At 35.1% G+C, this 27008-nt stretch overlaps 2 protein-coding genes across 2 annotated transcripts in view; one reads left to right on the forward strand and one right to left on the reverse strand.

The window, feature by feature from the left end:
* The window catches only part of LOC134853213 (unconventional myosin-IXb-like), a gene marked incomplete in the record, with an annotated part of 62596 nt that overhangs the window by 1936 nt on the left and 33652 nt on the right, over positions 1-27008 (reverse strand). The window contains 13 exon segments of the mRNA XM_063869175.1: positions 821-996; positions 1580-1931; positions 3559-3734; positions 4279-4601; positions 4796-4952; positions 5211-5417; positions 7685-7774; positions 10364-10530; positions 10817-10909; positions 11909-12000; positions 13986-14051; positions 14124-14719; positions 24677-24787. Coding sequence (XP_063725245.1) covers positions 821-996; positions 1580-1931; positions 3559-3734; positions 4279-4601; positions 4796-4952; positions 5211-5417; positions 7685-7774; positions 10364-10530; positions 10817-10909; positions 11909-12000; positions 13986-14051; positions 14124-14719; positions 24677-24787 — 2606 coding nt within the window.
* On the forward strand, positions 15151-23280 carry LOC134853222 (trypsin-2-like). The gene is made up of 4 exons (XM_063869187.1): positions 15151-15447; positions 19718-20007; positions 21411-21648; positions 22872-23280. Exons 1-4 carry the CDS (start codon positions 15240-15242, stop codon positions 23180-23182), a joined length of 1047 nt encoding a protein of 348 aa, XP_063725257.1. The 5' UTR covers positions 15151-15239; the 3' UTR covers positions 23183-23280.

The following is a 27008-nucleotide window of genomic DNA, read 5'->3' on the forward strand; positions in this document are numbered from 1 at the left end:
AAAATTGTTGAAACTTTAAAAAGCCGACTGCGTTCCATAAAATAAGTTCATCGCTGCCTTCATTAACACTTAAACATGAAAATGTGCTTTCTCAGATGTTTTAGGTCATATCTTTTTCTTCCTGAATGAATGCTTCAGAAGTAAATGCAGTAAATTAAAGTAAAAGCAGCAATCAATTTAAAAGGAATCAAATGTCAATCATAAATACGTCATAGAAGTAGCTACACTGCGCTAATTCATAGTCGTGGCAGGAATTCACTTCTTCAAAGACCCCGAGCTCCCTTTAAACTGGGGTGGGGGGGTTGACTAACAGGACTTCACCACCATTATACCATAAACTCATAATCTTATACCCAGCGTTTCAGAAAAACACACCGTGTTAGGCGCTGCAAATAATAAAAGGCAAAAAAAAACAATTATAATCTGCAATATATTACTATATTATATTACAATATATATAAATTTTTTGCCTATTGTAATGCTAAAAAAATTTAGGTTCAATTTTGGCATAACATTGACAAGAATTGAACCCACTCCCCTCCCCAGCAATAAAAAACGCTTTTTTGTCCAAAAATGTCCAACCATCCGGTAATTTTGGACCCCGCAAATCGAGTACCGCAGAGTATAAGACGAAGCTAATAAATAATTTCGGCTAATCAATGAATTAAATTCAGCTTGATTACTCATTTCGCGAATTGCCCGTTAAGCTTCTAAAGATTAAAGAGCAATTCCCTTTTCGAACTTAATTTAAAGCTACTTCGATTTTAATTATTTCGTACGCAGGTCTAAAAATACTCAAAGCGAATCTGACTGGACATACCTGATTTTTATAGTTAGCTTCCGCTGTTCCATTAGCACACTGGCGTCGCTGTGATGCACGGGGGCGAGGAACTCGTCTCTCGGCACATTCGTGTCATTCGACTGCTGTTCTTTTAAAATGTTTTGATCTGCTTGTGAAAATGGTATGGTACCCGACTTCAGACGCATCTCTTCGGGCTGAAATATTATCTAATTAAAAGCATTGCCTTATTTATTTCATACTTCAACTCAATTCCCTTCCTTATTTGGTTTTATTTCCATGTGATAAATAGTCCGTCGCTGCGAGTGAAAAATAATCGACTATCATATATGGCGGATTAATTAGGTCATCACCATCGCCCTTTCAGTCACGAGAGAGAGTTTTATTCTTCCATAACATTATTTGAACTAAATCGATTTTCTGAAAATGAAAGAAGTCAGCACAATAAAAAAAATAATTTGAAAAAATGCCTAACCAATTTTCTTGATTTTCTCAGCTCAGGAACGCTTTAAAATTGGTTAAAACTATTTAATTTGGATTGTTTTAACCGAAATGTCACATTTTTTGTGGGCTCACTCCCCTTCAAAATTAGTATTTATAGGCGAATGAGCCGCCTTTGGAACAGCTGAAGGGTTAACCGCCAAAAATAGATGCTGAAAAAAAGTATCAAAGAGAGACCCCCTTTTAATGAGGAGACGGTCGGACCCTTCCGCAGAGGAGTATCCACGATCACCTCCCTCTAAAGACTTAATGAATGAAGACTCAACAACATCGACTTACGTTGAGATGATTTTCCACATCTTTGCTCAGTTGCAAGTCTAGCACCATTGACAGGTTTCTCTTTACATTCTCAGCATCTTCGCTTTCGTCGTCTTCGCCCTGGATCACAGACAATTTGGCGTCAATGACTGCCAGTGCATTGTCCAGATCCTCGATGCAACTTAGACTGTGGTTGACTCGTTTGGCGATGCGTTCTAGAATGAGCACAAGGAGATGAGTTTTCTTTTGAATGGTGCTGAGGATTGCGGCTCCTGCCTGGATGTTGACAGTGTCTGTGAAAATCAGGTTCTCCGCGAAGACTGTTGCCATATTGCTAACAGTCATCTTGTTGTGTTCGCTCTTGTCACTCACTCTGAAATGACAAAAATTACGCTGCAGAACACCACTCACTTTATAAAACAATGCATATTTCCAGACAAAATTGTCCAAAACGCAGACAAATCAATCCAGTCACAACTTTTCAAAAATTAGTTGAAATTATCACAAGTCGAGATATATCTTAAACAGTTTACTGCTACCATGAATATCTAATTTACATAAAAACAGCACTTTTTGTCGTGCATTCAAGACAGAAATTTGTTTCTCAAAATTCATTTTCAATTCTTGTTGAATGCAACATCTGTTGCAATTTAGAGCTTTCCACTTTTTGAGAATTCTAATTTCCAAACGTTCTCAAAGGTTAAAAAAATCTATTCATTTTGTGTAGAGTACAGTACCAGTACTGTACAAATACAAGGCCCATTTAACACAGTTCATCGCAAGAAGACGATTCTTGGACCAAAATAATAGTTTCGAGTTTTTTTAATCAGATGCTTGATACAAAGCTCTGTAGTGGGCAGAATTTATTTGAATGCGACTCCGCGACTCGAGACAGTTTTGATGTTGCAAATTTCAACTACATTTTAATCAGAACTTGCTTTTCCCATAATGAGCTACTTAAAAACTATTAAAGATATTTGGAAAAATCATGACCCCTTTTTGAACCCGGGCCTTCAGTTTCGCTTTAGAAATATGGTATTATACTCTCTTTACAATGCCAGCGAGTTTTTGTATTATATGCAGGTCTTAATGACGTATGAAGCATGATATCATATTAATAACAGGCCTCATACGTCAAAGCCACGCATCACTTCAAATATTTGCTAGATTATAAAGTAAACAATGAACTCTGTTAAATTAATCAAAAGTGTTATTCCTATAAAAGCATATCTGGGACTTGTCGTGATCTAAAATAATATTTGACCGTTTTGTAAGAATAAATTATGTTTGACCTTTGCTCTCTCGTTCCGTTAAACTCTGCCAAAAGTTCAACCATCACATATTAAGCAATCTGTGAAATAATTTAAAGCATAGCGAGCAGAGAATCGAAATGAAAAATAAATCAAACACTCAAGGTGAAAAATTATCGAGCTGATTACATCACCTTACAGCATTTTTTTGAAAAAGTAATTGAGTAACACAAGATAAACTCCAACTATATTGAAAAAAAAATGGAGCAGTAGATGAACTTTTTGCTGCTAGCGATTCATTGAAGTAGACTTCAGTTTTGAGTTTAAATTAGACATTATCTATTCTTCTTTTACCTACTCCTAAGTGTAGTATCTAAACTACCCCTGTTGCTATTTAGTGCTTCTCAGTTATCTTATTAAGAACCTCCTCCTTTTTCTCACATCAGGAGGCGGGAGGGGGGGGGAGAGTGAGATTACTAATTAGAACTAAGTCATTTATTTATTTTTAAGTGAACTTTAGGAATTTTTAAGACGTCGAAAGTCGAACAGCGAAAACTGCTCAAGGAGCGAACGCGAACTAAGTTTCACTTTTATCAGAAAAACAAAACAAAAATAAATTGACCTAGATAACCAAAAATTCTGCTCGCTGATTACAATTATGAACAATATAGGCCAGTTATTGATAGATTTGCTATCGGCGAACTTTTGCTAGAAAATTTAATTTGAGTTAACAATTTTAATTTGACCAACTTGAGCAGATGCACGACTGTGGCGTGTAGTGTGTCGAAATGGGCGGATGGCAGTTTGGATATGTGTTGGAAAATGAGCCGCACTTTCTCCTCTTCGCTTTCAGGGTCCATAGCCATCATGAATCTCTGATAGGCTGCGTAGGTGAACAGTGGATCTGGCAGCGAACGGAAGAACACCTTCAAAACAACCCCATTACAATCAACACCTTCATTACAGTCACGATACTTCATCCTACGTCAAACTCTATGCGATCAATCTATACAACTCTTCAGTCGGTCAATCGAATGAGATATTTTCGTCACTGAAGTTCCAAACTCTTATATAATTACCACTTAAACTCATTGATCTTTCAAAAAAGGATTGGTTATCTGCCTTCTAAGTGTCATAAAAGCTTTTAATATATTCTCCATTTTATCAGGGTCCGAACTCGTATATAATTGACAATTAAATTCGTTTGACCTCGAAACAAGGACTTGTTATCTGCCTTCCAAGAGTAATAAAATCTTTAAATAAATTTCAAGAGCTTTTACCAAGTTATCATTACGGAAATATCTTAATATCACGCAATTATTAAATCTTCTGCATTCGAAAATTTATAATATCAAGGACAAGATTCCGCAGATTTTTTATGCAGCTGCAATTATCATTAAATTAGTTCTTATTTACAAAACCGATCAAGTTTATTATATTATCTTTATAAAACTATTATAAAAAAGGTACCTTCACAACATCAGCCGCTGTCCGCACGTCAAAATCATCCAGAGCCTCTTTGGCGTACTCTTCCGAATCCAGGGCTGCTATCAGACGTTTCTTCTCCATCTGGGACCCATTCGTTCTGTATATGCCCTCTTTATTCAGTCCGTTTTCCTCGATGTAGCCCAGGAGGTCGAGGAGTTTCGAGGGCACTTGGTTCTCCTCCCGTTTGTACAGCACTTCCAGGGGCACTTTGATGAACTTGGACTTCGGGAAGTCCTGGGAGGCCTGTGCCACTTTGCACTCAGTCAGAAGTCCTTCACACATTTTGTGAATTGTCACCTTGCACACTGAAACGAAACAGTCTCCTCAATTCTAACATTCCACTCAAAGGCGAATATGAAAACACATTTCACAATAGATACACGAAAAACAAATGAAAATTCAAACAAAAAATTTGCAGCAGACGAAATTTAAACATTGAAAATCTACGAAACTACAAAAAACGACAACAATTGAGTGTTTAAGGAGGGCATATGCTCACATGAACAGGAGACGAAGTCGTCGATTTTCTTCTTTCCACAGGGACACGTGTATTGTGGTGAGTGTGGCTTCTCTAGCAGCTGATGGCCTTTGATCTCCCGCATCCGCATCGACTTCTTGGTCCGCTTCCGCTTCGGAATGTAATCCACCTCCACTTTCTGTCAATCAAAAAGATGCAAATTATCACTTTCTTTTCAACCACCCTATAAATTTTATATTTGCATTTTAAAGTTTACATAAATTTAACATTTTCCCATTTATACGTAAGATATTTTGCCAAAACTAAAGATTTTTTTGGCTTTTTTCAAAGTTTTAATATTTTTCTAAAATTTTAAATGGTTGGAGAAAATAATTTACCCAAAATATTGCAAGAATGAGGTTTTTATTTTCGGAACACATAATTTAAACTGACAAACCTGGTTTTTGTCAAAGAGGTTGAGGATCCCTACGAAAGTTCGCACGAGGAAGGCTTTGGAGAGTGCATCTTTCTCGTGCTTCGCATCGAGCACTGTCCCACCTCTGCTCGGAGTGGACCTCACTCTATTCTTCGTGACTTTGTCGTAGTTTTCCATGAACATCTTCACTAATTGCAAGTACTTAATCGGCCGAAAGGAGCGACCGGTCTGAAACAAGGATAAATTAGTTCTGCGCAGGAAAGGTTACCAAACAAGTCTTGGTTTAATACAAAATATGAAACCGTGTCAAGACAATTCGGATTGGATACTCCATGTTCAATGAAAGAAAAGCATAACAATGTTTAATCAAAAAATAATCAAAAGAATAACCAAATTTATCCCCACTAATTTCTCCCTGAGAAATATTTCTATTCATAAGTTTCTTTTGATTAATTATACCCTCTATCTATTTTAGTTCACCAAAATCAGTTCAATTTTTCCTTCCCGCAGCAATTTCATCCAAAGATAATTATGTGTAATTCAAAGAACGGAATGCTTTAGATTCTACCTATTTTGAGTTATATAAAAAGACTCGAAACTGATTCGCTTTCATCACAAAAACCCAAAACTTAGTGAAAAAATGTAAATAAACAGGAAGCACCTTTATCAAATTACAACATCTTCACAATCGAAGTGAGCGTTGAAAAAAAACACCCGAAGCCGGTGGATCGACCTGAGACGCCATAAGCAAGTTAATTAAGCGGATACAGCTCATTCTTTTGACACATCGGCGAAGCAGTATTACGCAACTACAAGCAATAACAAATAAGCTCAGGGACCTCAAAAAAACTTTCAAGACAATAAACCATCAAAATGAAAAAGAATTAATCGAAATAAAAAAAAATCCACGCAAGCAGCGCCAGCATCAACCCATCGGAAGATCGCTGGTTCAAAAAAAAATCGGCCATCGGAAAAAAAGACGAATTGAAATGAAAATGCACACAAACACAGGTAACAAAGGAACCGATCGATGAGGCCGAGGCATCCACATCGGAGTGTCCACAGAAGAGCCGAAAGCGAACGTTGAAGAGTGAGAAGGAGACACTTCTACCACGAAGCTGTTTGATATCCCAAGGACTCAAGTTATAAACAGCGTTTTAAAATCCCTCTATCGAGAGAAATACGATCGTTACAAGTGGACTCGAATTTTGAGGACCTTACTGACCGATCCAAATGCACGCCAAGAAATAACACCTCCTGAAGAAATCAACGAGTGCGCCGCAAAGATAATCAGAGAGACAAGGCTGTAATCAGATTGAACTTCCTGGCAGCCAAAACACTACTACCAAACCAAAACAGCAAAAAACTTTCTAAAGTAACAGAGCTGAATAAAATCTACTTCAGTGACCAGCGATTCGACGGCAATACAGCCACCAAATAAGTCGAAATGCAACAGTTGAAACGGCATCACAACAGTCGCGAAACGACAGCAAAGAAGAAAAGACGACAGCAGACTAGCAAAATGATAAATCCGAAATTTGGAGCAATTATTCGAGGGGAGAGAATTATCGAATCTAGCCGCCGCCGCCGCAGCGAGCCAATGAGGACGAGGAAGACAAGATCCAACAACAACAAGCGGTGGAACAAGCTAATTAAACAGCTGTTGGCAATCAAGCACACTCTGTTTCTGGCAAAGAGTTTAGTATTTTCAATAATTTGGAAACAACTAAAACAAACTGGAATACTTAGCTTACAAAAACAAATTGAATGAAACGAAACAAATAAAAATAGAAATAGTCTTTGATTACCATTTTTGTCAGAGAGGCAAAGCGCAGTTTCGCACCACTTACGATACAACACAAGCTAGCAGGGCAACTAGCCGAAAGAAAATTAGACGAAAACCGTCAAGTGAAACTTTTTTGGATGTCGAAAAAAACTACATCTACAACAAATTCATGTTTGTCTCGAATGAGGTTCAATTCGAGGAAACCATATCAAGAAACACAATCTACATCGTTACAAACCATTCAGAAAGATTCAACGAGCGGCATCTAATCCAACCCAACAATACATGGGACGCCTGTTGAGTCGAAAACAAAACTATTGTCAAAAAAATTGAGCTATAAAATTTCATAACTTGAAGTTTATACCCCCTCCTGAAACTCAGGCCATCAAAATTGCTTTCCCCCTTAAACGCCGCAATAGAAGGCGACTAGGCTATAAAAAAACATGATCCGAAAACATTGAAGCCGAGGAAAGCGATTACCAAACGTACCGAATGGCAAAAAGCTTCAAACCATTTTAGAAATGTGAGTTAAAATAGCCTGATATGCTTCCAGGTATTTCACCAACTCATCCATATTGGCTGATACTTCTTTTCTTTCATTAGGATCCGAACTCATGAGGTATGTCTACTATTTGAGAGCTGAGAAAAAAAAACACGACCAGAGGTAAGAAAAAAACAGAGGTAAGAAAAAAACACGACCAACACATACCTGTTGTCCACATTGCATCAGGAGATCAATTTTGAGAGAGGACAGAGTTCTGAGAAGATCATTCGTATCATTTAGACTCAGTTTCTTCATCTAAAATAGAAAAACGAGGAAACTTCATCGGTGTTTTATATAGTTCAGATGAGACATTTTCGAACTGACAGAGATTTATAGCTACCGTAAAAAACATTCCTTTTTCTTAAACCATCATTAATTAAATTCCTAATTAAAATGCCCTGTTCAAGTTTAACTTCCGTAACCAAAATGTTCCGCCTGCGAACAAAAATGACTTTTATTATTTTTCTGCATACAATGTTCTTTTTTTCTTCTGTTCCTTTTTCTGCATACAAATATAAGAAGTTAAGGAAGTGATTCACTTCTTTGATCAACAATTACGCCACCGCCTAAGTACCATTTTTTCAACATGGGGGGGAATACTGCTTCTGGGAAATTAATGTTAAGCTTAGCCTAAATTAATCCAGTTAACGCGCTGATGTAACATGATTAACAGTAAATATAAAAATAGACTTCAAAGTAAACATACATATTAAACGGAATTCATTTTCATATTAATTCATGGCTAGGGGCAAGATTATACGGTTGAATCCTTAATTCAATTAGAGAAAAACGTTTTTAAAGAACATTTCAAATAACATTATAGATAGAAAAAAACAGTCACACAAGCATTTAAACATTATTCTGATACTTTTCATGCTTTTTCTCGAAAAAAAAACAAGATCTGAATGGTGTTTTGAACAAGATATGAACGAAAAAATTGTTCTCACGTCAGCATTGCCTTGCTCTACCAATATGTGATGTTGTGTGAAGGCCAACTCAAGTTTGCGATTTTGTGGCTTCTCAACTCTTTAATTGCGCGACCATTTCGATGTGCGAAGTCGCATGCTACCAATTTGTGAACTTGATAGATTTTATTTTTATTACTAAAAAACTTCCAATAAAAATCTATATAACGAGGAAAAAAATATTCCAGAGACCATTGGTGTCCCCGATAATATCAACTAATAAATGAATTTTTCAATATTCAAAAATTCTTGAAGACTGCAGACAGTAGAAAATATTATTGAGATCAAAGAAACCGAAAAAACAAGTTGATTTTTTCAAAAAGGATTTCGTGGGTAAAAGTACGTCACATTTAAGCAGACTGAAATTCAAAAATCATTTATGATGACTTTTCCATGTAGATATTAGCCTCATATTGCGTGGTTTGATGAGAAAAACAAATTTTTTATGCCTATATGGGTGTTGAGGTGAGGACTTAGTTTTTGTTTTCAAGTTTATTAAATCTTTTTCCGGCACAACAGGCCACTACTAATCAGATATAGCATAAGACTCTCAAATCGTATAAATAGAAAACAAAAAAAATAGCAAACAGAGAATTGAAAAAAAGTGATGGACGCAAGGAAACAAATAAAAGAACTGACTTGTTTTCTTTTAAACGTCAACTTTCGAAATTCAAAGAAAAAAATAAATGGCCTTAGAGCTCAAGAACAATTTATGATTGCTACTTTTTAGATAACATTAAACCAATTTGAAAACTGGATCAATGAGTAAATTATATATTTCGCAGAGAAATCTGAAAACTAATTTAACTTTGGAAATTACAGGAAAGTACTTATAGTGGAAAAAACTTAAACGCAAATTCAGGTTTTTGTCAACGCCTATTATTACTAAAAAACTTCAAATAAACCATCTTTTCATAAGCCAAGCACAAATAGTCAGAGCTAGCCTCTGTGAAACTAGCAATATTTGATTTCAAAGGCTTACCAGTTTTTTCCGTTTATGAAAAAGTGCAGATAGTGAAAACTGGTTTTTTCTCCCTAAAACGGCTGTTTTAAAGGATAATTTTGGACAACATTCAAAGCTAAATCCACGTTATTTTTTATTTAGACCCAGTGCAAATGATCAGAGCTGCCCTACTAAAAGAAACAATTTGGTTGCTATGATTTACCAAATTGTTTCTTTTAGTATCAGAAAAGGCCTGTTTACATCATCTGAAATAAGTTGTTCAAAGCGCAAAATTGTAATAAACAGCAGAGACTAATAAAGTTATCATACTGAACAATTAAATAAAATCGCTTAGAAAGTATCACATTGCATGAACATTTTTTTGGCTCCGCTTATTCGAGAAGAAGTTCACTCCGATGGAACACTTAAGGCAGATAGTGAAAACTTGACAAGTGTTGCATCGGAGCTAACTCTTTCTCGACTAAGCGGAGCCAAAAAAATGTTCACGCAATGTGAAACATTCTAAGCGATATTTGAAAATTATTAAACTCAGCTATTTCTTACAATTTCACGCGCTTTGAACAACCTTTTCAGGTAGTGATAACTGGCCCTTTCAGAAACTAAAAAAAATCTTAGAAACCAACTCCAGTACATTTCATAGAGGGCAGCTTTGATCATTTGCACTGGGTTTATCATTTGCACAATGTTCTCCAAAATCATCCTTGAAAACTGGCCTTTTAGGGAGAAAAAACTTGAACAAATTTTGAGACTTTTCCTGAAAAAAAAAATGAAAAAGTAAAAAAAAACATCATCGACCTATATAAAAGTCTGAACTACGTTCACCGACTTTTAGTAATACCAATTATGATTAGTTTATCAATTTGGTATAACAAAACTACTTGAGTGAAATTTGAACTATCATCACATTGGACTTACATTTGTATTCAGGAACTGCGTGAATCTGTTGACTTCTTTTGTGTCTTTAAGGAGCACTTTGTAAAGCTTGTCGGCCGGCAGAACTGTTTTGCAGATGGTCTCAAACTCTGACTGTGAAGGTGTCACCCCCACTTGCTTGCCCTTTGCTACCGCCGGTGACGAACATTCTAGAACAAACAAACAAACTCACAATCACAATGCACAAAAAAGCATGAGAACCGAAATAGAAGATTTTAAAAAATTGAATAGTTATGAAACCAATAAATGCACTACAAGCATACTTTTCCTGAATATATAACTATCAGCTAAACTAGTTACTAATTAGATGTCTTACAAAAAGCTTTAGACTACTTTGATCTAAATAGTCTCTTCTCTATTCAACTTATTCAGACTAGATGATTCAAATAAGAATGAGAAAATGATTTCAGACGTGGAGATGAGAAGAGTACTAACTAGTGCATGTGATGATTGTGACGTCACCTCCATCTGGTGCGACGGGAGTCTTAGTGTGACACTTTTGACACATTTGGTAGCTAGGCGATGACACTGAAAAATCGCACGAGCACGAATAACAACGCGCACTTTCTGCCACCATTATTGCAAAGGTAACTAATTTTGTTACTGACGTCTGAGATATGAAAAGAAGTTATGATGTGTCTAGCTAACTATGACGTCAATTTGCAATGAATTTCTCGGAAATTTTGGAAAATTTTGCAAATTAGTCCTTTGCACAACTTAAGCAATGAAACAACAAAGAATTTGCAGTACTAAAATCTTCTCGAATCTTTGTTTATTAACAAGTATGATTTTCAATCGGTTCGTTTGACTAAGAAAGCATAAGGCTCGCCAAACACATTCGGATTGAAAGAGGTGAATAAATCACAAACTGAAATTGATGAAACTGACTTCAGACTGTTCTGTTCGCTATACCTCATTATCTCTAATATATTTCATCCACAATTCAGTTATTCTCTCTTTTCATTGGTTCTTTTTACCCGACCAAATGTTCATTTCCGCATTTTCTAGTTTCAAACAACAAATAGGAAGCCGCGGAAAGTGTACTATTGACAAGGAGGAAAACTCAATGATTATTTATTAAGCTCCTCCCGTCAACTTAGGTGAACTGCGACTGTTCTTAGACAACTAATGAAGCGAAAATAAAGGAGCTGTTGATATTTCACAAATCAATTTTCTTCCGAGAAAAAACGCAATTACGTATTTGAAAAGTTGCTAATCTCATGAACACAAAACAAAACGCAATAGAAGGAAACACAGCCAACGGAGTTCAACCCAATTTATCCAAAATGCCACCATTGACAATTTAAAAGAGACTTTCATCAACTATACAACAAGCCCACGTTCAGCAAGCAACAATTTAAATAGTTCGCAATCAAAGAACAGTTGCCAAAAATCAGACCGAGATTGGAAGAAATAATGCGCTCAGATATCTGGCAATAAAATGCAGATTGGCGCGTCATAAAAGCGTATCTTTAATTTCGCTGTACTGATTTGAGCCACTTGTTTTCACTTGTGAAAAGAACTAACGTAATCTGGAGGCGGCGGGTGATGATGCAGCAATTGTGTTACGTGTGGGCGTTACGTGTGGTTCGGGTGAAGGCTTTGCGGGTGAATGATGTCTAAACAGACAAAAATAAAACATAGACTGACATTTTTGAAGCATCTTTCGGAGTAAAAATTTTAAAGGCGTTCTGACCACGAAATGGTTACTAAATTTGGGTTATTATAACCCCCCCCCCCCCCCCCAACAAAGACCATGATATCAAAACGAAGACATCAAGATATCACAACTTGCTATCAAAATTTTCATTTGTTCATCTCGATTTGTCTTGAAAAAGTTCAATTTGAGGCAAACAAGTCACATGAGACAACGGATTGTAAAATTATCCTCGGAACAACACTTAAAAAGCGGTGACAAAGCTGACAATACTTGACAAGACACGCGCTGAGTCGAGAAAATCGTTTTCTTAAAAAACTTAGTCCTCCCCTCGAACAAACGAACACACACACGCGTGCGCATAAAACACTTTTTTTGCCCATGAAACAACGCCATATAAGCATCCACATCCGATATATTATAACCCCAAACATTTCAAGTCGAATAAATAAAAAACCAAACTAAACCGAACCGGAGTTGGTAAATTTGCACCAATATTTTGGGAAAAAAATTGGATAATAATGATATTTAAATTTTATCTGCATTTAAAAATCCGTTCTATCATAAGTTTTTCTTCCGACCATTTGAAAATGAAGAGGAGCTGTGTATTCATTTGAGTTTCTTTTTTTTTCGTTTTCCACAGAAAACCAGGTACCAAAAATAACCATCGGAATAGGTTTGAGTGATATATCATGATGAAGGCCTTTCACCCGTCATTTAATGTTTTTTTTTTTAATTTCAGTTTCGAGAAAAACTGGTTTGAATACTTTGAGATAAAATTTTATTTCGAGTAACGCTAGTTATATGGATATTTCCTTTTAAGAACTTCAGACTTTTAGGCTAAAAACACTTAACTTTACTATAGACAAAACTAGTTTTTGATGTTTTATTAAGCGCTAAATTGGCAGAAAAAATTCATGAAAATTTTATCGTGCAAAAATTATTTTTAAAAACAAGCCTTTTTTCAAAACTTTTTTTCTTAGGTTTTCATTTTTTAAAGATAAATAATGTCGATCATGCCTAATTCACTTATTTTCTAAGCGGTTAGAGAGATCTAAAATCACAACACGAACTAAAATGACACTAATTTGAAGAAACGTAGAAAAAACTTTCTTCTATTTTTATGAATGTGGTCGGAACATTCTGTGCTACTTTCAACGCAACCGGCTATCCTTGTTTGAGTATAAATATTGATTCTAAGTTTACCAATTCAGAGTTGGTATAATTTTAGTTTTTTTATTCAATCAGCATGACCGCAAGAAAACAGAAAAATACTGACTTGTTTTTCTAAAATAAAAAAACTTTCGAAGTTCAAAGAAATAATATTTACCTTAGAGCTCTTTGAATTTCAAAAAAACTTATGATTGACAATGTTTTGATGAATTAAACCTATTTCAGAAAACTAGATCAAACGCTAAGTTTTATATTCCGCTGAATCTGAAAATTAACATCTACTTTCGAAACTTGGAACTAATCAGATCAATTGACCTAACTGAGATATCTTTCTGCAATCCAAATCAAGACCGAAAGGGCTTAAGTACGATAACACAATCGATCACCTACAAACCCTCTTACAATAACTCAAAACTGCGCAAAAAAATTCGCGAGACAACGGTTTTCAACCAAAAAACGAGACTTTGAAACAAACCTAACCAACAATTTTTTTTAAAATTATATTCACCTAGAAACTATTTTAAATTGAAAAATTGAAAGTATTTTTTCGCGCCAATTTCTGTGTTGTTAGTGAAGACCTCAAATTTTCTTCCATCTGTTATATAACTTGGAAAGTAAACTTAAAAGAAATGAAAAGTCAAGTCGAGAACCATATCAAACGAACTTCAAACCACGGGCAAAAAAATATATGTAAGATGAACAAAATTTTTAATTTTTTTTTAAAAAAGTTATTTTTCTGATTTCTCTAATATAGACCAAGTTCGAAAATCTTACCTGATAGGCTTTGGTCTGTTTTCACGAGAAAAGTTGACATTCTTCTTGGAACGCCCTGATTCACTACTGAAAATAGACTAACAAAAATTAGCCTCCAATTATGCTTCAGTTTCTCGATTAAGACCAGACTTTACTTACTCTAGTGCTTCTGAACTTCCAGAAAACCATGACTTTGTGCTCCAGTTTGGCAAATGCAGTGTTCTTTTTGGTGCCTTTTGTGTCTTGCTGTCGTCTGCACTCTTGCGTTTATCTTTTGTCTCCTTGTGTTTAATTGGCTTCCGTTCATCCGAACTGCGAGTTGAGCCCCGCTTGCCCGGTTCTTCGTCTTCTGGCGACGAGAACGTGCAGGACCTCAAAGGCCTCGACTTATCGCCAGACTCTCCGTTAAAATCCAAACATAACTGATTCATCTTTTCCGTCTCTCGTTCTTTCATAGTATGTTTGTACTTGTTGAAAGACCTTTGAATCGTAGCAGCTGCCTTTTGTTGTCTCTTGTCCAGCACTGCTGGTAGTATCTGTCTCCACCAGCGCTGAATCATCTGCACCTTGATTGACAGCTTCAGTTCGATGAAAAACTGCAGTTGCATGTGGCCCTTCTCCCTCAAATACACTTTGCTGTTTCCCAGTTGGAAAGATTTGGGATCTGGGAAGATGTCAGATAAGAGCTTTTCCACGTCTTGTCGATTGGAATTGCGTCCGTGCGGAAGTAGGATGCGATACTCTTGGACGAAATCCTGAAGTAACAGTTCAATCACAACACACGGTAATCGAATAACTGAATTATAAGCATACACTCTTCGGTCATTGTCAAAAGATTGTTAAGCAGCCTAAAAAAATCCATTTGGTCTCAATCAAAACAAACTACCACCTTTTACAAAACATTTGGATCATAACAATTCATGCTCGTGCTTACCCGTCATTCAAGAGTATCAAGAGCTTTACATGCTTAATCGCCAGTATTATTTTTTCTTTCTTTCCGCTTAGACTTTTTTCTCCAAGAAACGTCGCGTTTAAACCAAACTTTGGAAGCAACACTTAGATGTTTGATATATATTTTTTCTTTTTTGATCAAGCCCTTAAGCTTCTGTTTTCAATGTTGACTTACAGATCAATTTAAAGACATATGGTGTCTCAAGCTCAACTTTCCCGTCAATTTCAACTCCGGTTCAACTCACGACTAGCGTAGCAATATTGTTACCATCAAAACTTTTACTTGACTAAATTTCAAGTTTTCTATAATGTAAACGCTCTTCAATGCAATTTGAGAGCTTGAGGATAATCATGTTCCCTGTTTGGACATGTGTGTTTTTGTTACTGGAACCGGTCGCTCGGACTAAATCTCCTCAATGCGGAATCAGACCGACTGAAACAAGTGAGGAAGAGCGGGCGGTATCTAGCAGGAAGAATGATGATGTGGTCGAACTAGAACGTAGAGTAGTGGGCGGTCACGAGTCTCAAAAAGGTACAATCAGTGATGTATAAAATTTGGACGATGTATATTTTGTAAAATTTAGATGATGTAAAAATTCCTATCGGAATTTTTATACCATAAAATCTAGACCCAAAATTTTTTTTAAATATGCCATTTTTGAGAGCTTCAAATCAAAAAGACTGTTTTTTCACCTGATTGTGTATGCCAATTTTTCAGTTCCAGAACATTTTTGACACAATTTAATCATCAAATTTTCAGAATTGATCCAATTTTGCGAGACCCCCCACCCCCCGCAATGAAAAACGCCATTTTTGTTGAAAAATGTCCAACCGCCTCGCTAATTTTTGACCCCCCGAGGATTACGCACTGCAGAGCACCTCTCTTGTCGAATTTTAGAATGTCTTAAGCTCAGAATGTGTTAAACTGAATTGCTTCGGCCGAATAGTCTTGAGTCGAATTATCTGCGCGCCCTTGATTACAAGGCAGCTTGCATGAAAATAATTTTCTGTTAGTTATAATCAAAACAGCTTCGCTTTCAATTATAATACTTCAAAGTGGAAAAATACGAGTGCGGGAAATCAAAAAAGCCCAAAAATATCAAAAAGCCGGCAACATTTTCAAGAAAACACCAATACCTAAGCTTAAGTAGCAACTCAGCTAACTTATCACATAAATTGAAGCTGGAAACTTGAATTTAATTATTCATTTTTGCTGCAAAATACAATTGTGGAAAAAACGGCAAGAGTTCCCGTTTGATATGCATGTAGCACCAAAGTTCCCAGTTACACAGAAGGTTCCGCTGTAACATTCTTCGTTTCATTTTTTTTTGATATACGGCTTTGCATACACGACATAAAAGAGCTCAAAAAACTACAAAAATTTTTAACAAGAGTTGATCACCGAGGGATCAAACCAACCATCTGTGGCTTTGAAGACAAAAATTTCGCCACACTTTTGCACAATCTTGAGTAATAAATACCCGATCACGCATTAATTAATTTGCAAAAATCAAGCGGATACAGCTCATGCTGTTTAAATTACGCTGAATCAACTGAGTATGCACTAAAACTTTGCTATGAAACGAGCGGTTAGTATACCACTGACTCAATTGTCTTAAGAAAGCGGTTAGTATATTACATTTATCCTTGTAGGGCAATTTGACTTGGAATAATGTATGTCTATTTTTGTTACTATTCACCTATTCCCGATAAATGCATCTACCAAATTCCCTAAATGCCGATTAATGCTTCATTTTTAGGGTAGGATGTAGCTAGTAAGCTCTGGACGACATAAGCCTCTCGTGACAATAAGTCACATATTCTCCCTGGGTACTTTAACATGAAAAAAGCCAATTAATATGGGAAGTGTCAACAAGCCCGTCGTCTTATTTCTGATGCTCCAGTAAAATAATAATCAAACGGGTCTCTTGTGGCTCTAAATGGCATTTCTTCAGCAAATCAGCCGACAATACTTGAGAATAAGCATCAACCTCGAATGAACTTTTGAAACTTGAGATATAAAATAATATGCCAGTGCGTAGGCATGAAAAATATACCCTTAAAAACGGATGTTTCTAATGACATTTTCACCTATTTCGAGTTTGGAAAACAAGCTAGCTCAAGCTTATCATGTAACTTCAATCAATTTTAGAATTTTTTTGTAATTAAATAATCGGTCAACTAATTGAGTTCCAAGAAATTTTGCTTGGATTTTTAAGAAAATGATTTGTTTTGTGAGAAAACTTCTTAGAACTCAGTTATTTATACCATTACATAAATACATTAAAAATTATCTTCAAATTGAGCAAAAATTGCATAAATCATAAGAACAACCGATGCTAAGGCAACCAAGCCGACAAAAATCAGCAGACAAAAAGTAGTACAACATTTTTTTTTTCAAGTGCTTAAACTTTTAGTTCAAATCGCAAGCATAATAACATAATCAGCAAAAAGAGCCAATTAACTCAACTAAACAAAAAAATACTTTAATTTTAAGAAATAAATAGCAAATAGCCCTTTAAGATTATCGAAAAATTTATCTTTGACACTTTTTTTGGGTTAAACACCCAATTTGAGAAGGCTCGACCAATAGGTGAAGTTTCTATTTTGCTGAAAATCTGATAATTAAAATCCATTAATGAATTCCAAATTATAATTCGATCAATTATAATTCGTGACTTTTTAACTTCTGCCGTCCGATAGTGGAGTTCGCCTTCCTTTTAACAAAGGAAATGAACTGAACTTCAAATAAAAATCAAAAGGCAAACCTCGAAAACAAAAATTTGCGACACAACAAATTTTAGAACTTTCATAAAAAAACCGAAAAAAAATCATGGCAACTTTATAAATCCAACAAATAGTCAGATTCAGAAATAGTTGAAGAGAAAAAATTGCGAAATATATATACTAATGGAACTTGAATCGCAATTGATTGAGTTTCATTATGCTTGCACACTTATCCCTAAAATCGTGCAAAAAAACTAGTGGACATTCGAGAGTGGTCTGTATACAAAAGCAGCTATGTTTGTTTTGAGCTAAGAAAAAAAAACAATTACTGCCCTAAGAAAAAAGGCAAAACATCCCAGACATAACGTACAACAAAACCAAAATAACTGAAGGACAAGGACAGAGAAAAAACCCGTTCTATGGAAAAAAAAAACGTTGAATCGGCAAACGATCAAAGCTTTGATGTGCACTTGAAAGATGTTCTTTTTTTCGCTGGGTATCAACGGAGCAGCCAGACAAAAAAAAACACATTTCCTAAAAGCTTAAGGTCGTAAATCCAAAAGCTCTTATTTCCTTAAACTCCTCTGCTCTGCCGCGTAACTGAGCAGTGCACCCTACATGCAGCAAACAGCCTTCTTTTGAAGAGTGAGTAGCAAGCATATGTCTGATAAAAATCATGCCAGATGCTGCCGAGATCTTGCGGTCACAAGAGCTAGGCTTCGAGTTCTGCAATAGATCTGGAGCTTGTAGCATTACAGCGAATTCCATTTATTCACAAAAAGGCAAAACAACAATTCTATGGTTTAAATTGTGTTCATTGTTTGACAAATATCCATAATATTGCATTATTCGAACTTAAGAATCATCTTTTTGGTTTAATTTGGTTCATTTCGATTTTTAGTAAATTTATATCATTAATTGAGGCGAACATGATAGGTGAGACACATGTTATTACCATTTTGTAAAGCCTTGGCAACTATACTATAAACATAGCCAACTAACAGTTGGAAAAGAGTAATGAACGCAAGGAAACCGAAAAGAGACTTTTTTCAAGAGACTTCAACTTTTGAAATTCGAAGAAAAAAATAGATGGCTTTAAAGCTCTTTGCATTTTTAGAACAATTTATGATGGACACTTTTTTTGCCAAACTAACCCAATTTGAGAAAACTGGATCAATACTTTAAACTTGGATTTCACTGGGAAATCTGATAATTAATTTCCATTTTCGAAGTTAGAAATCGGTCACGTTTTTCGTGACCTTTACATTTTTGCTGTTCGATAGTGGAGTTTGCCTTCCTTTTAACAAAAGAAATGAACTGAAGTTAAAAAGAAATCAAAAGTCAAACATCGAAAACAAAAATTTGCGACAGAACAAACTTTAGAATTTTCATAAAAAGCCGGAAAAGAAATCATGGCATCTTTATAAATCCAACAAATAGTCAGATCCAGAAACAGCTGAAGAGAAAAAAATTCGAAAATTGTGCTAATGGAACTTGAATCGCAATTGATTGAGTTTTAATATGCTGGCACACTTATCCCTAGAATTGCGCAAAACACTAGTGTATATATATATATATATATATATATATATATATATATATATAAAAGAAAGAAATAATTTCTTTCTCCCAAATCAAGTTTTTACACAACATCGTCAAACATTATAAAGAACCAAAATGACCAAGGAGAGGATAGACGAAGGGCAAAATAAATAGCCACTGAAAGTCTACCCTAGAAAGGAAACATTATAAATATTTCTTGATTTTAAATATCATCATCAAAGGATCTCAATAGGTGACTTCGCTAACAGTATATCAAGGTAAGCTTAAGGCTGCACTATGTAATCGTCTCGCCATACATTTAGTCTTATGTTTTTGACATATAAAAAAATATATATATGTGCAAGGTCGTGCCCGGAGTCAATTAGTTGAAACTTTTTTACTCCGCTTTCACCGTTCATATACTCTGTGTTTATTGGCATCAAGGTTGTATTGTTTTATGAGGTTGTAACTCAAGAAAATTGTTTGTTTTTTCTCAGCTTGTTTTATTTGGCAACAATGGCGCTCGATTTCAGGACACAATCCTTGGCTAGTCAATCTTCGCCAGTCCGTTTGGGAGAGGGGACACATAGTACCAGATGACAAATTCAGCCCCAGTTGTGGCTCAGTCCTCATCCACGAGAGATTCGTGCTCACCGCTTCCCACTGTGCACGCCACGCAATCGCACTTAACCCGAACATCAAAGGATCTCAATCGGTGACTTCGCTACACGTGAACGACTTCCACTCGCACGAAAGGGAGTCGGGAGAGCGTGTGAGATGGGCAAAACGAGTGTTCAGACACGAGCAATATTACAGACCGACGGTTACTTTTTCAAGTGCCAAATTCGAAATTTCAAGATTTCACTTGGAAAAACTTCTCCAAATAATTTTAAAGGGCGAATGGGAGTTAAAGCAAAATCAGTTGATCATACGTCTTTTGAGTCTGAATCTCAATTGCAGAAAACTATCGAATGGATTTCGATTAAAGAATTGTTTTTTATATATAAATTTGTAGGTTTCTATAAAGGAGTTTTAATTGATCATCACTGCCTATGGGAAGACTGGCCATTTTCCCGCTCAAGCAGTCTCCCTTTCTTACTAATTTATTTTAACCCGACTTGAAAAATTTCTTCTTTATATAATTAAGGGCGAATGAGAGTAAAAGTAAACTCATTTGATCATAAGTAAATTCTATATGAATCTCAATTGCAGAAAGCTACGATCATAATATGGACTATCGAATGGATGCTGTATGCCAAATTACGTATTACGTTTTTTTTTCAGAATTTTAGTGTAAAACTTAGAGCTCTTAAGAAAATACTTTGATTCTACAACAATGTCTGAAAAAATACTTAATTTGGCATACAGCATCCATTCGCTAGTCCATATTATGATCGTAGCTTTCTGCAATTGAGATTCATATAGAATTTACTTATGATCAAATGAGTTTACTTTTACTCTCATTCGCCCTTAATTATATAAAGAAGAAATTTTTCAAGTCGGGTTAAAATAAATTAGTAAGAAAGGGAGACTGCTTGAGCGGGAAAGTGGTCAGTCTTCCTATAGGCACCTATAGGCAGTGATGATCAATTAAAACTCCTTTGAAGAAACCTACAAACTTATATATAAGAACCAATTCTTTAATCGAAAACCCTTTAAAGGATTTTACCCTTCCCTTAAAAACTTAAAAATAACTCAGTCTTGAATGTGGGGAAATAATAGAACTGAATAATGCTTCGACATGTTGGATATCCTTTCATAGATCCTCTGCGAATCGCTAAAACCACACTTAGTATAGAATATTAAAGATGACAAAATCATGCGTAGCTCTCAAAACAGCTAATTGCGGCAAGTGCCAAGGTCACTACTCTAAGCTAACAAGACACGTTGGAATGGCCAGGTAGTGTTCAAAGATTCCAATTTACGAAAAAAATGTGGTTTTGGAAACAAAATACCCGACTGCGCATCATAACTCGATTACAACAATGGGAAGACTAGTTTTGTTGAAGTGTGATGTCTTTTAATTTAAATCAGTTTAAAGGCTTCAAAAATCATTTAAATGGTCAAGTATACAGAACATAATTAATACTATTCTCAGTTATTCATTGTACCAAATCAAATACAGCGCCGATTCTGTCAAGTCATTTAACCATTTTTTCTTATCTAAGACTTCATTCAGATCAAATTACTAACAACATTTATGGTTAAGTTTGATTTAATTATCAGGAAATCCACGACATAGCCCTAATTGAACTGAACGAACCGGTACTGGATGTGCCCCCCGCGTGTATCAGTAGAGAAGCACTTGGAGAGGGTGAAAAAGCGACAGTTATGGGGTGGGGACACACACAAGTTCGATACACTGGTGCGGACAGCTTACGGGGTTCTTTGCCATCCTCATTAATTCAGAACAGCCAACATAGGGAATCCCAAAACCAGTTGCAACCAGAGATACCACACGAAGGTGAAATCAATTTGGGTTTATCTCAAATAAACTTTGCAGAGAATGATGATTAATTTTCTCAACTAATAAGGTTCACGAGCAACTGGGAAACATTATATACTTTTTTAAATTTGTCAAACATAGCCAACAAACAATTGGAAATGATCTCAAGAAAACCAAAACATGGCGACTTGTTTAAAGAACATAGGAACCTAAAGCTTATTGAGTTTCCAGATGCTTTTGTGATTGACTCCCTTTTTGATAGAAAAATCAGCCTTCTTTGAAAAAAATCGAAGCCCAACAAGGATAGCCGGTTGCTGTACAAGTAGCACAGAATGTTCCGACCACATTCTCTTAAAAATATATTTTGTTTCTTTTTGTGCATCGTGTAATGATAGAACTACACGAACGCTTTCAAATTTAGTGAGTTAGGCATAAACGATTCCAATTGTCTTTAAAAATAAATAAACAAAAAAATGAAAGAAATTATTTTTTTAATTTTTTGCACTTAAGAATTAAATATTTTTTAAAGTTGTTTTGCCAGAGGAGCGCAATACCGAGCTTCCAAAAATATTTTTCTTTTTAGTACACTCAAATTTTTTTAAGCCCAAATTGCTTCTTTTTTCATGCATAACGAACGTTACTCGATCGTTCGAAAACAGACGAAAAATCAATAATTTCAAACCGGTTTTTATGGACACTGGGAAGTATTTAAATGTCGTTCGAATCACGACTGAAAGAGCTTTAACATGATATATCACTCAACTGAGTCCGATGATTACTTGCGGTACCTAATTTTATCTGGAAAACAAAACAGTATTTAAAAAAACAACTTAAACACACACGGATCAAAGTTCCTCCCCATTTTTAATGATCTCAACTAAGCAATTTTTCCTATTTCATTTTCAATTTTTGGTCAATGAAATTTTTTCGAACCGAACTTCATGCTGAGAAACCAAAAGTTACGTCGTCATAATATAAACTTCCTTCATTAGGAATTAATTTATCTGCGCATACCATTGATATATATGATTTGTGTATTATATACTTCAGATATACATATTTTTTAAAAACCTCTAATTTTTTTAAAGGTTCAAAAACCAAATTAACTTTTACGTCTATGAATGCAATATTACAGCGAATTAATTGCATGCGCCTCAGAAAAAAAAATTGAATATTTGATGTCCATTCAAAATTTGATGTCCATTCAAAAAAATGGAACTTGACTTGGTTTTCAATTTCAGTTGAGATGGGAATAATCTCTGGCGCAAACTGTTCCGGAGTGATGGACATTCCCAACAATCAGTCTGTGTTCTGCGCCGGCAGTCTAGAGGGGGGACTGGACGCCTGCCAGGGCGACTCTGGGGGGCCAATGTTGAAGGAGAGGGGCGGGGCGGTGGAGGTGGTGGGCGTTGTCAGCTGGGGAATTGGGTGTGGTCAGCCAGGCAAACTGGGCGTGTATACTAACGTCAGCTATTACTACGACTGGATTAACGACCACATCCACAAAAACAAGGATGAAAAAAATATCGCACAAGAAAATCAGTTGGAATAAGAGTGTGATTTTAAAAATAATTCAAAAAATCAAGGCGGAAACAGGAGGGGTGGATTTTCGATTAAAAAAATTATTTCTAATCTAATTAAATTTGATTTGCTGAGCTTCCGCAAAAATTCTCCGACCATTATTTGCTAAAACTTATTGCGCCGAGATTATCTGAAAAGCTTGACGTATAATTAGTTTCCAACTCATTTTGAAACAGGGTCTGTGAGATAAAAATAGATTTAATGGTGTCAGAAGAGACTCTTAAGGGGATGGCGAAGAGTTTAAATTCAAAGTCCTTCTCGCTAAATCCGCCCTTGAAACCCATTGTCTTCATAGCATAATTGAGCAGTATAAAGTTCTTTTGTGCGGGAATTAATATTTCCTAATTAGACAATTTTGCAACAAAAACAACGCCGAGCCGAATTTCTTCCTACACAGGCAAAAAAAATACGTAATGAAAAATAGTTTCCGGAAAAAATTGAGTTGTTACGCAAAAAATCAGCTCCAACCGGTAACTTCCTTTAAACTTCGATAACCTCGCGGCTTGATAGCTATCAATCGAATTACTAGGAAGATATGTTAATCAAGCAGAAAAACAACACATTTAGAGTGGCTAATTACACAGTTTTCATTTCCACGAAATGCGATTATTCTAAAATATATTTTTTTGCACCGTTTTCTATAGTTTTTTTATTTAACAGTTGTTTTTTTCTGTTTTTTTTGCAATTATGTTTTAGTCATGCTTTTTTTAAAAAAAATTATTTAATTAAGGTTTTTTATCTTGTTTTATTCACGTTTTTTACATCCTATTTCCATGCTTCTTTTAAAATCTTGTTTTATTCACGTTTTTTTAATCTTGATTTATTTGCATTTTTAATCTCATTAAAGGCCAAATAGTTCGCATTTTTTTATCTCTGTTTTATACATTTTTTTTTCATTTAACAGTTTTTTTTCAGTTTTTTGCGATTATGTTTCAGTCATGTTTTTTTTTTAAAAAAAATTATTTAATTAAGGTTTTTTATCTTGTTTTATTCACGTTTTTTACATCCTATTTCCATGCTTCTTTTAAAATCTTGTTTTATTCACGTTTTTTTAATCTTGATTTATTTGCATTTTTAATCTCATTAAAGGCCAAATAGTTCGCATTTTTTTTATCTCTGTTTTATACATTTTTTTTCATTTAACAGTTTTTTTTCAGTTTTTTGCGATTATGTTTCAGTCATGTTTTTTTTAAAAAAATTATTTAATTAAGGTTTTTTATCTTGTTTTATTCACGTTTTTTACATCCTATTTCCACGTTTCTTCTAAAATCTTGTTTTATTCACGTTTTTTTACATCCTATTTCCAAGTTTCTTTTAAAATCCTGTTTTATTCACGTTTGTTTAATCTTGATTCATTCGCTTTTTTTCTCATTTTATTCACGATGTTTTTATCTCATTTAATTCCCGTTCAAAGCAACAACAACTTTGAACACAATTAAATTTTTTTTTGGGAAAATGATCTTACATCAAAGAGCATTCGGACGTTGTAGCCTGAGCTGCGAATTCGGATAGTGTCCAGCATTCCAGTGTACTTCAACTGCCGCGTAACTGTCTTTTCGTCAAACTCCAGAGACACCTAAATTACACAAAACACGTTGAAAAATGAACAAAAATAAATATATATTCATTTATTTACACTTGAGACTAAATTATAAGCAATATCCTTTTCGGTCAACGAAATGAACAAAGTCAATAAAGTTAAAACTGATCATACCGACGTTAGAATTAATTTTCTACACATTTCAGCTCATAATAACTGAATAAAAAACCCAATCAACCAAGAAAGCTCCTTTTTTGACCGATTACCTAGAACAAGGTCAAAAATATTGCCGCATTGTGTTGATTAACGTACCACCTTTCTAGTATCACCTATTGGTTTCGTTTCGCTGTTTGCACAATTCGAAGGCAAGACTAGTGGATAATTTGTCGAAAGCGAAACTTGTAGCAAATCCACATACACCGCTTCATATCAGGGCAATAAATTATGGTTCAATATCTAAATGGTTCCGTGAAAAAATCAAAAAAACTGCCGCCCACTCAACGCATGACCGTTTGATTGATGCTCATTGCGCAATCAATTAACTGCTTTGTTACTAGTTGTAGCTTTTGGAATAGTTGCAAACTTTTGAGTTCTTTGTATTGTCTCCACGTGTGCTCATACAGTAAAACCATTAATCAAAACAGTGTTTAAAACAAGACCTGAATGTTCTGACTGCCAACAAAGGTTTTGAGGCAGCTTAAAACCTAAAAACTTTGTTTTTGCCAATGCAACTTTGTTTTTGAAAATACGCAATGCAAAGTAGTGTGATATTTTTCTCATCCGTTCATACGCTACCGGACCAATTAGGTCGCCACCATTATATTGTAGATGATAATTGAGTCGGTTCAATTTACCACTGACGCTACGCGCTAACAGAAAACAGGTTACTATCGCGCTTTAATGATTGGACCCTATTTAACTACCTCCTCCTCTTTATTACACACAGAGCGCAAACGCAAGCAAGGAAACAAACAAATTTGGAGTCGCACGACATCGCATATGCGACACGGACCTTTGCATATTTACTAAGACTAGCCACTAAAAAAACATCTACATATGCTCATAAACTGCTAATGCTATGCACCAAAAATGGCACCAAATACAAATAGAACCAAATTTTGCATGTATTTTGGAATTAAATAAACTAAAGGCATCCGCACTAAATTTGCATGTAATAAACTGGAAAGAATATAGCCAAATAATGCATAAATTATGGATTTCGAAAACTTTGCGAGATAAATTGAGTTGGAAAATTTCTGACAAGGAGTTTTTATTTTAGGCCTGTTAATTGAAACAAACAGCTGATGTAAACAGGGGAAGAAAATTGATACAACATTCATATATCTGCAATGGCTGATTAGTCAAGTCTTTATAGGAAGGAAAATATGCTACTAAAAAGCACAGGGTGGCAATTCTCAAAACTTGAAATGACAACAAGCAAAAGATCTTTTTGATTTTAGCTCTAGTCAACAATATCTTTCAGACTATATCAAAAACTCGTTAAAGATTGTAGCTTCTAGTAAAAAAAAAACGCAATTTGTCTGAAAAAAAAACAACCCGGAATACATATATTCCGTCATCTTGCTTGAAAATTAAAACCATAATTTTGCTGGCGTTTTTTACTTTTTTATGCAAATGTGCTACCAAATAAAAGAATACTTTTAATAAATACTTTTATTTGAGCGCTAGGTTAGAAAAAAGAAGATTCGTATCAATAAATTAATGCTCGCAAGGTGACTAGTGTAATCAGTTTTTAAAAAATAACGGATTTCGTTAACTATACCCTCAATTCGATTTTCAGAGATTCAACTTTGGTTACCAACTTTGAATAGCTTAAAACATTTTTCGGCGCAAAATATATCTGAAATTTAAATTCTGGATCATTGACGTAAAAATAGCTATAACAAACAGCAAGAGCAGGAACTGTAAAACGGTACAAGTGTGATAAAGAGTCTCAAAAACCAAATGAGAGAGAGTGGTCCCAAATCACAAAAATTTTAACCAAAAACAGCAACTATCTAAATCAAAATGCGCCGGTCAGTTGTTTGAAAACTTTTCCTCAAAAGCAATTAACCTGCCTAACTACTCACCTGTCTAATAAAAAAAATTGAAAATAAATTCCAAACCCAGTTTTTAACGGCATTTGCAAATTTTGGTTATTTCGAGACTCATTTTTTCTTAATGTTCAATTTCGCACAAGTCGGGGTACATTTTCGTAGTAGACTTACTGTGGAACAATTACGACTTTTCGTGATTT

This window comes from Symsagittifera roscoffensis, chromosome 1 (assembly GCF_963678635.1).
Source record: "Symsagittifera roscoffensis chromosome 1, txSymRosc1.1, whole genome shotgun sequence".
Classification (NCBI taxonomy): Eukaryota; Metazoa; Xenacoelomorpha; order Acoela; family Convolutidae; genus Symsagittifera; species Symsagittifera roscoffensis.

Coding starts and splice junctions, on each gene's coding strand:
- LOC134853222 (XM_063869187.1), top strand. CDS start 15,240: ATGCAATTTGAGAGCTTGAGGATAATCATGTTCCCTGTTTGGACATGT. Junction 15,448..19,717: donor CGGTCACGAGTCTCAAAAAG/GTACAATCAGTG, acceptor GCTCGATTTCAG/GACACAATCCTTGGCTAGTC. Junction 20,008..21,410: donor AGCAATATTACAGACCGACG/GTTACTTTTTCA, acceptor TTTAATTATCAG/GAAATCCACGACATAGCCCT.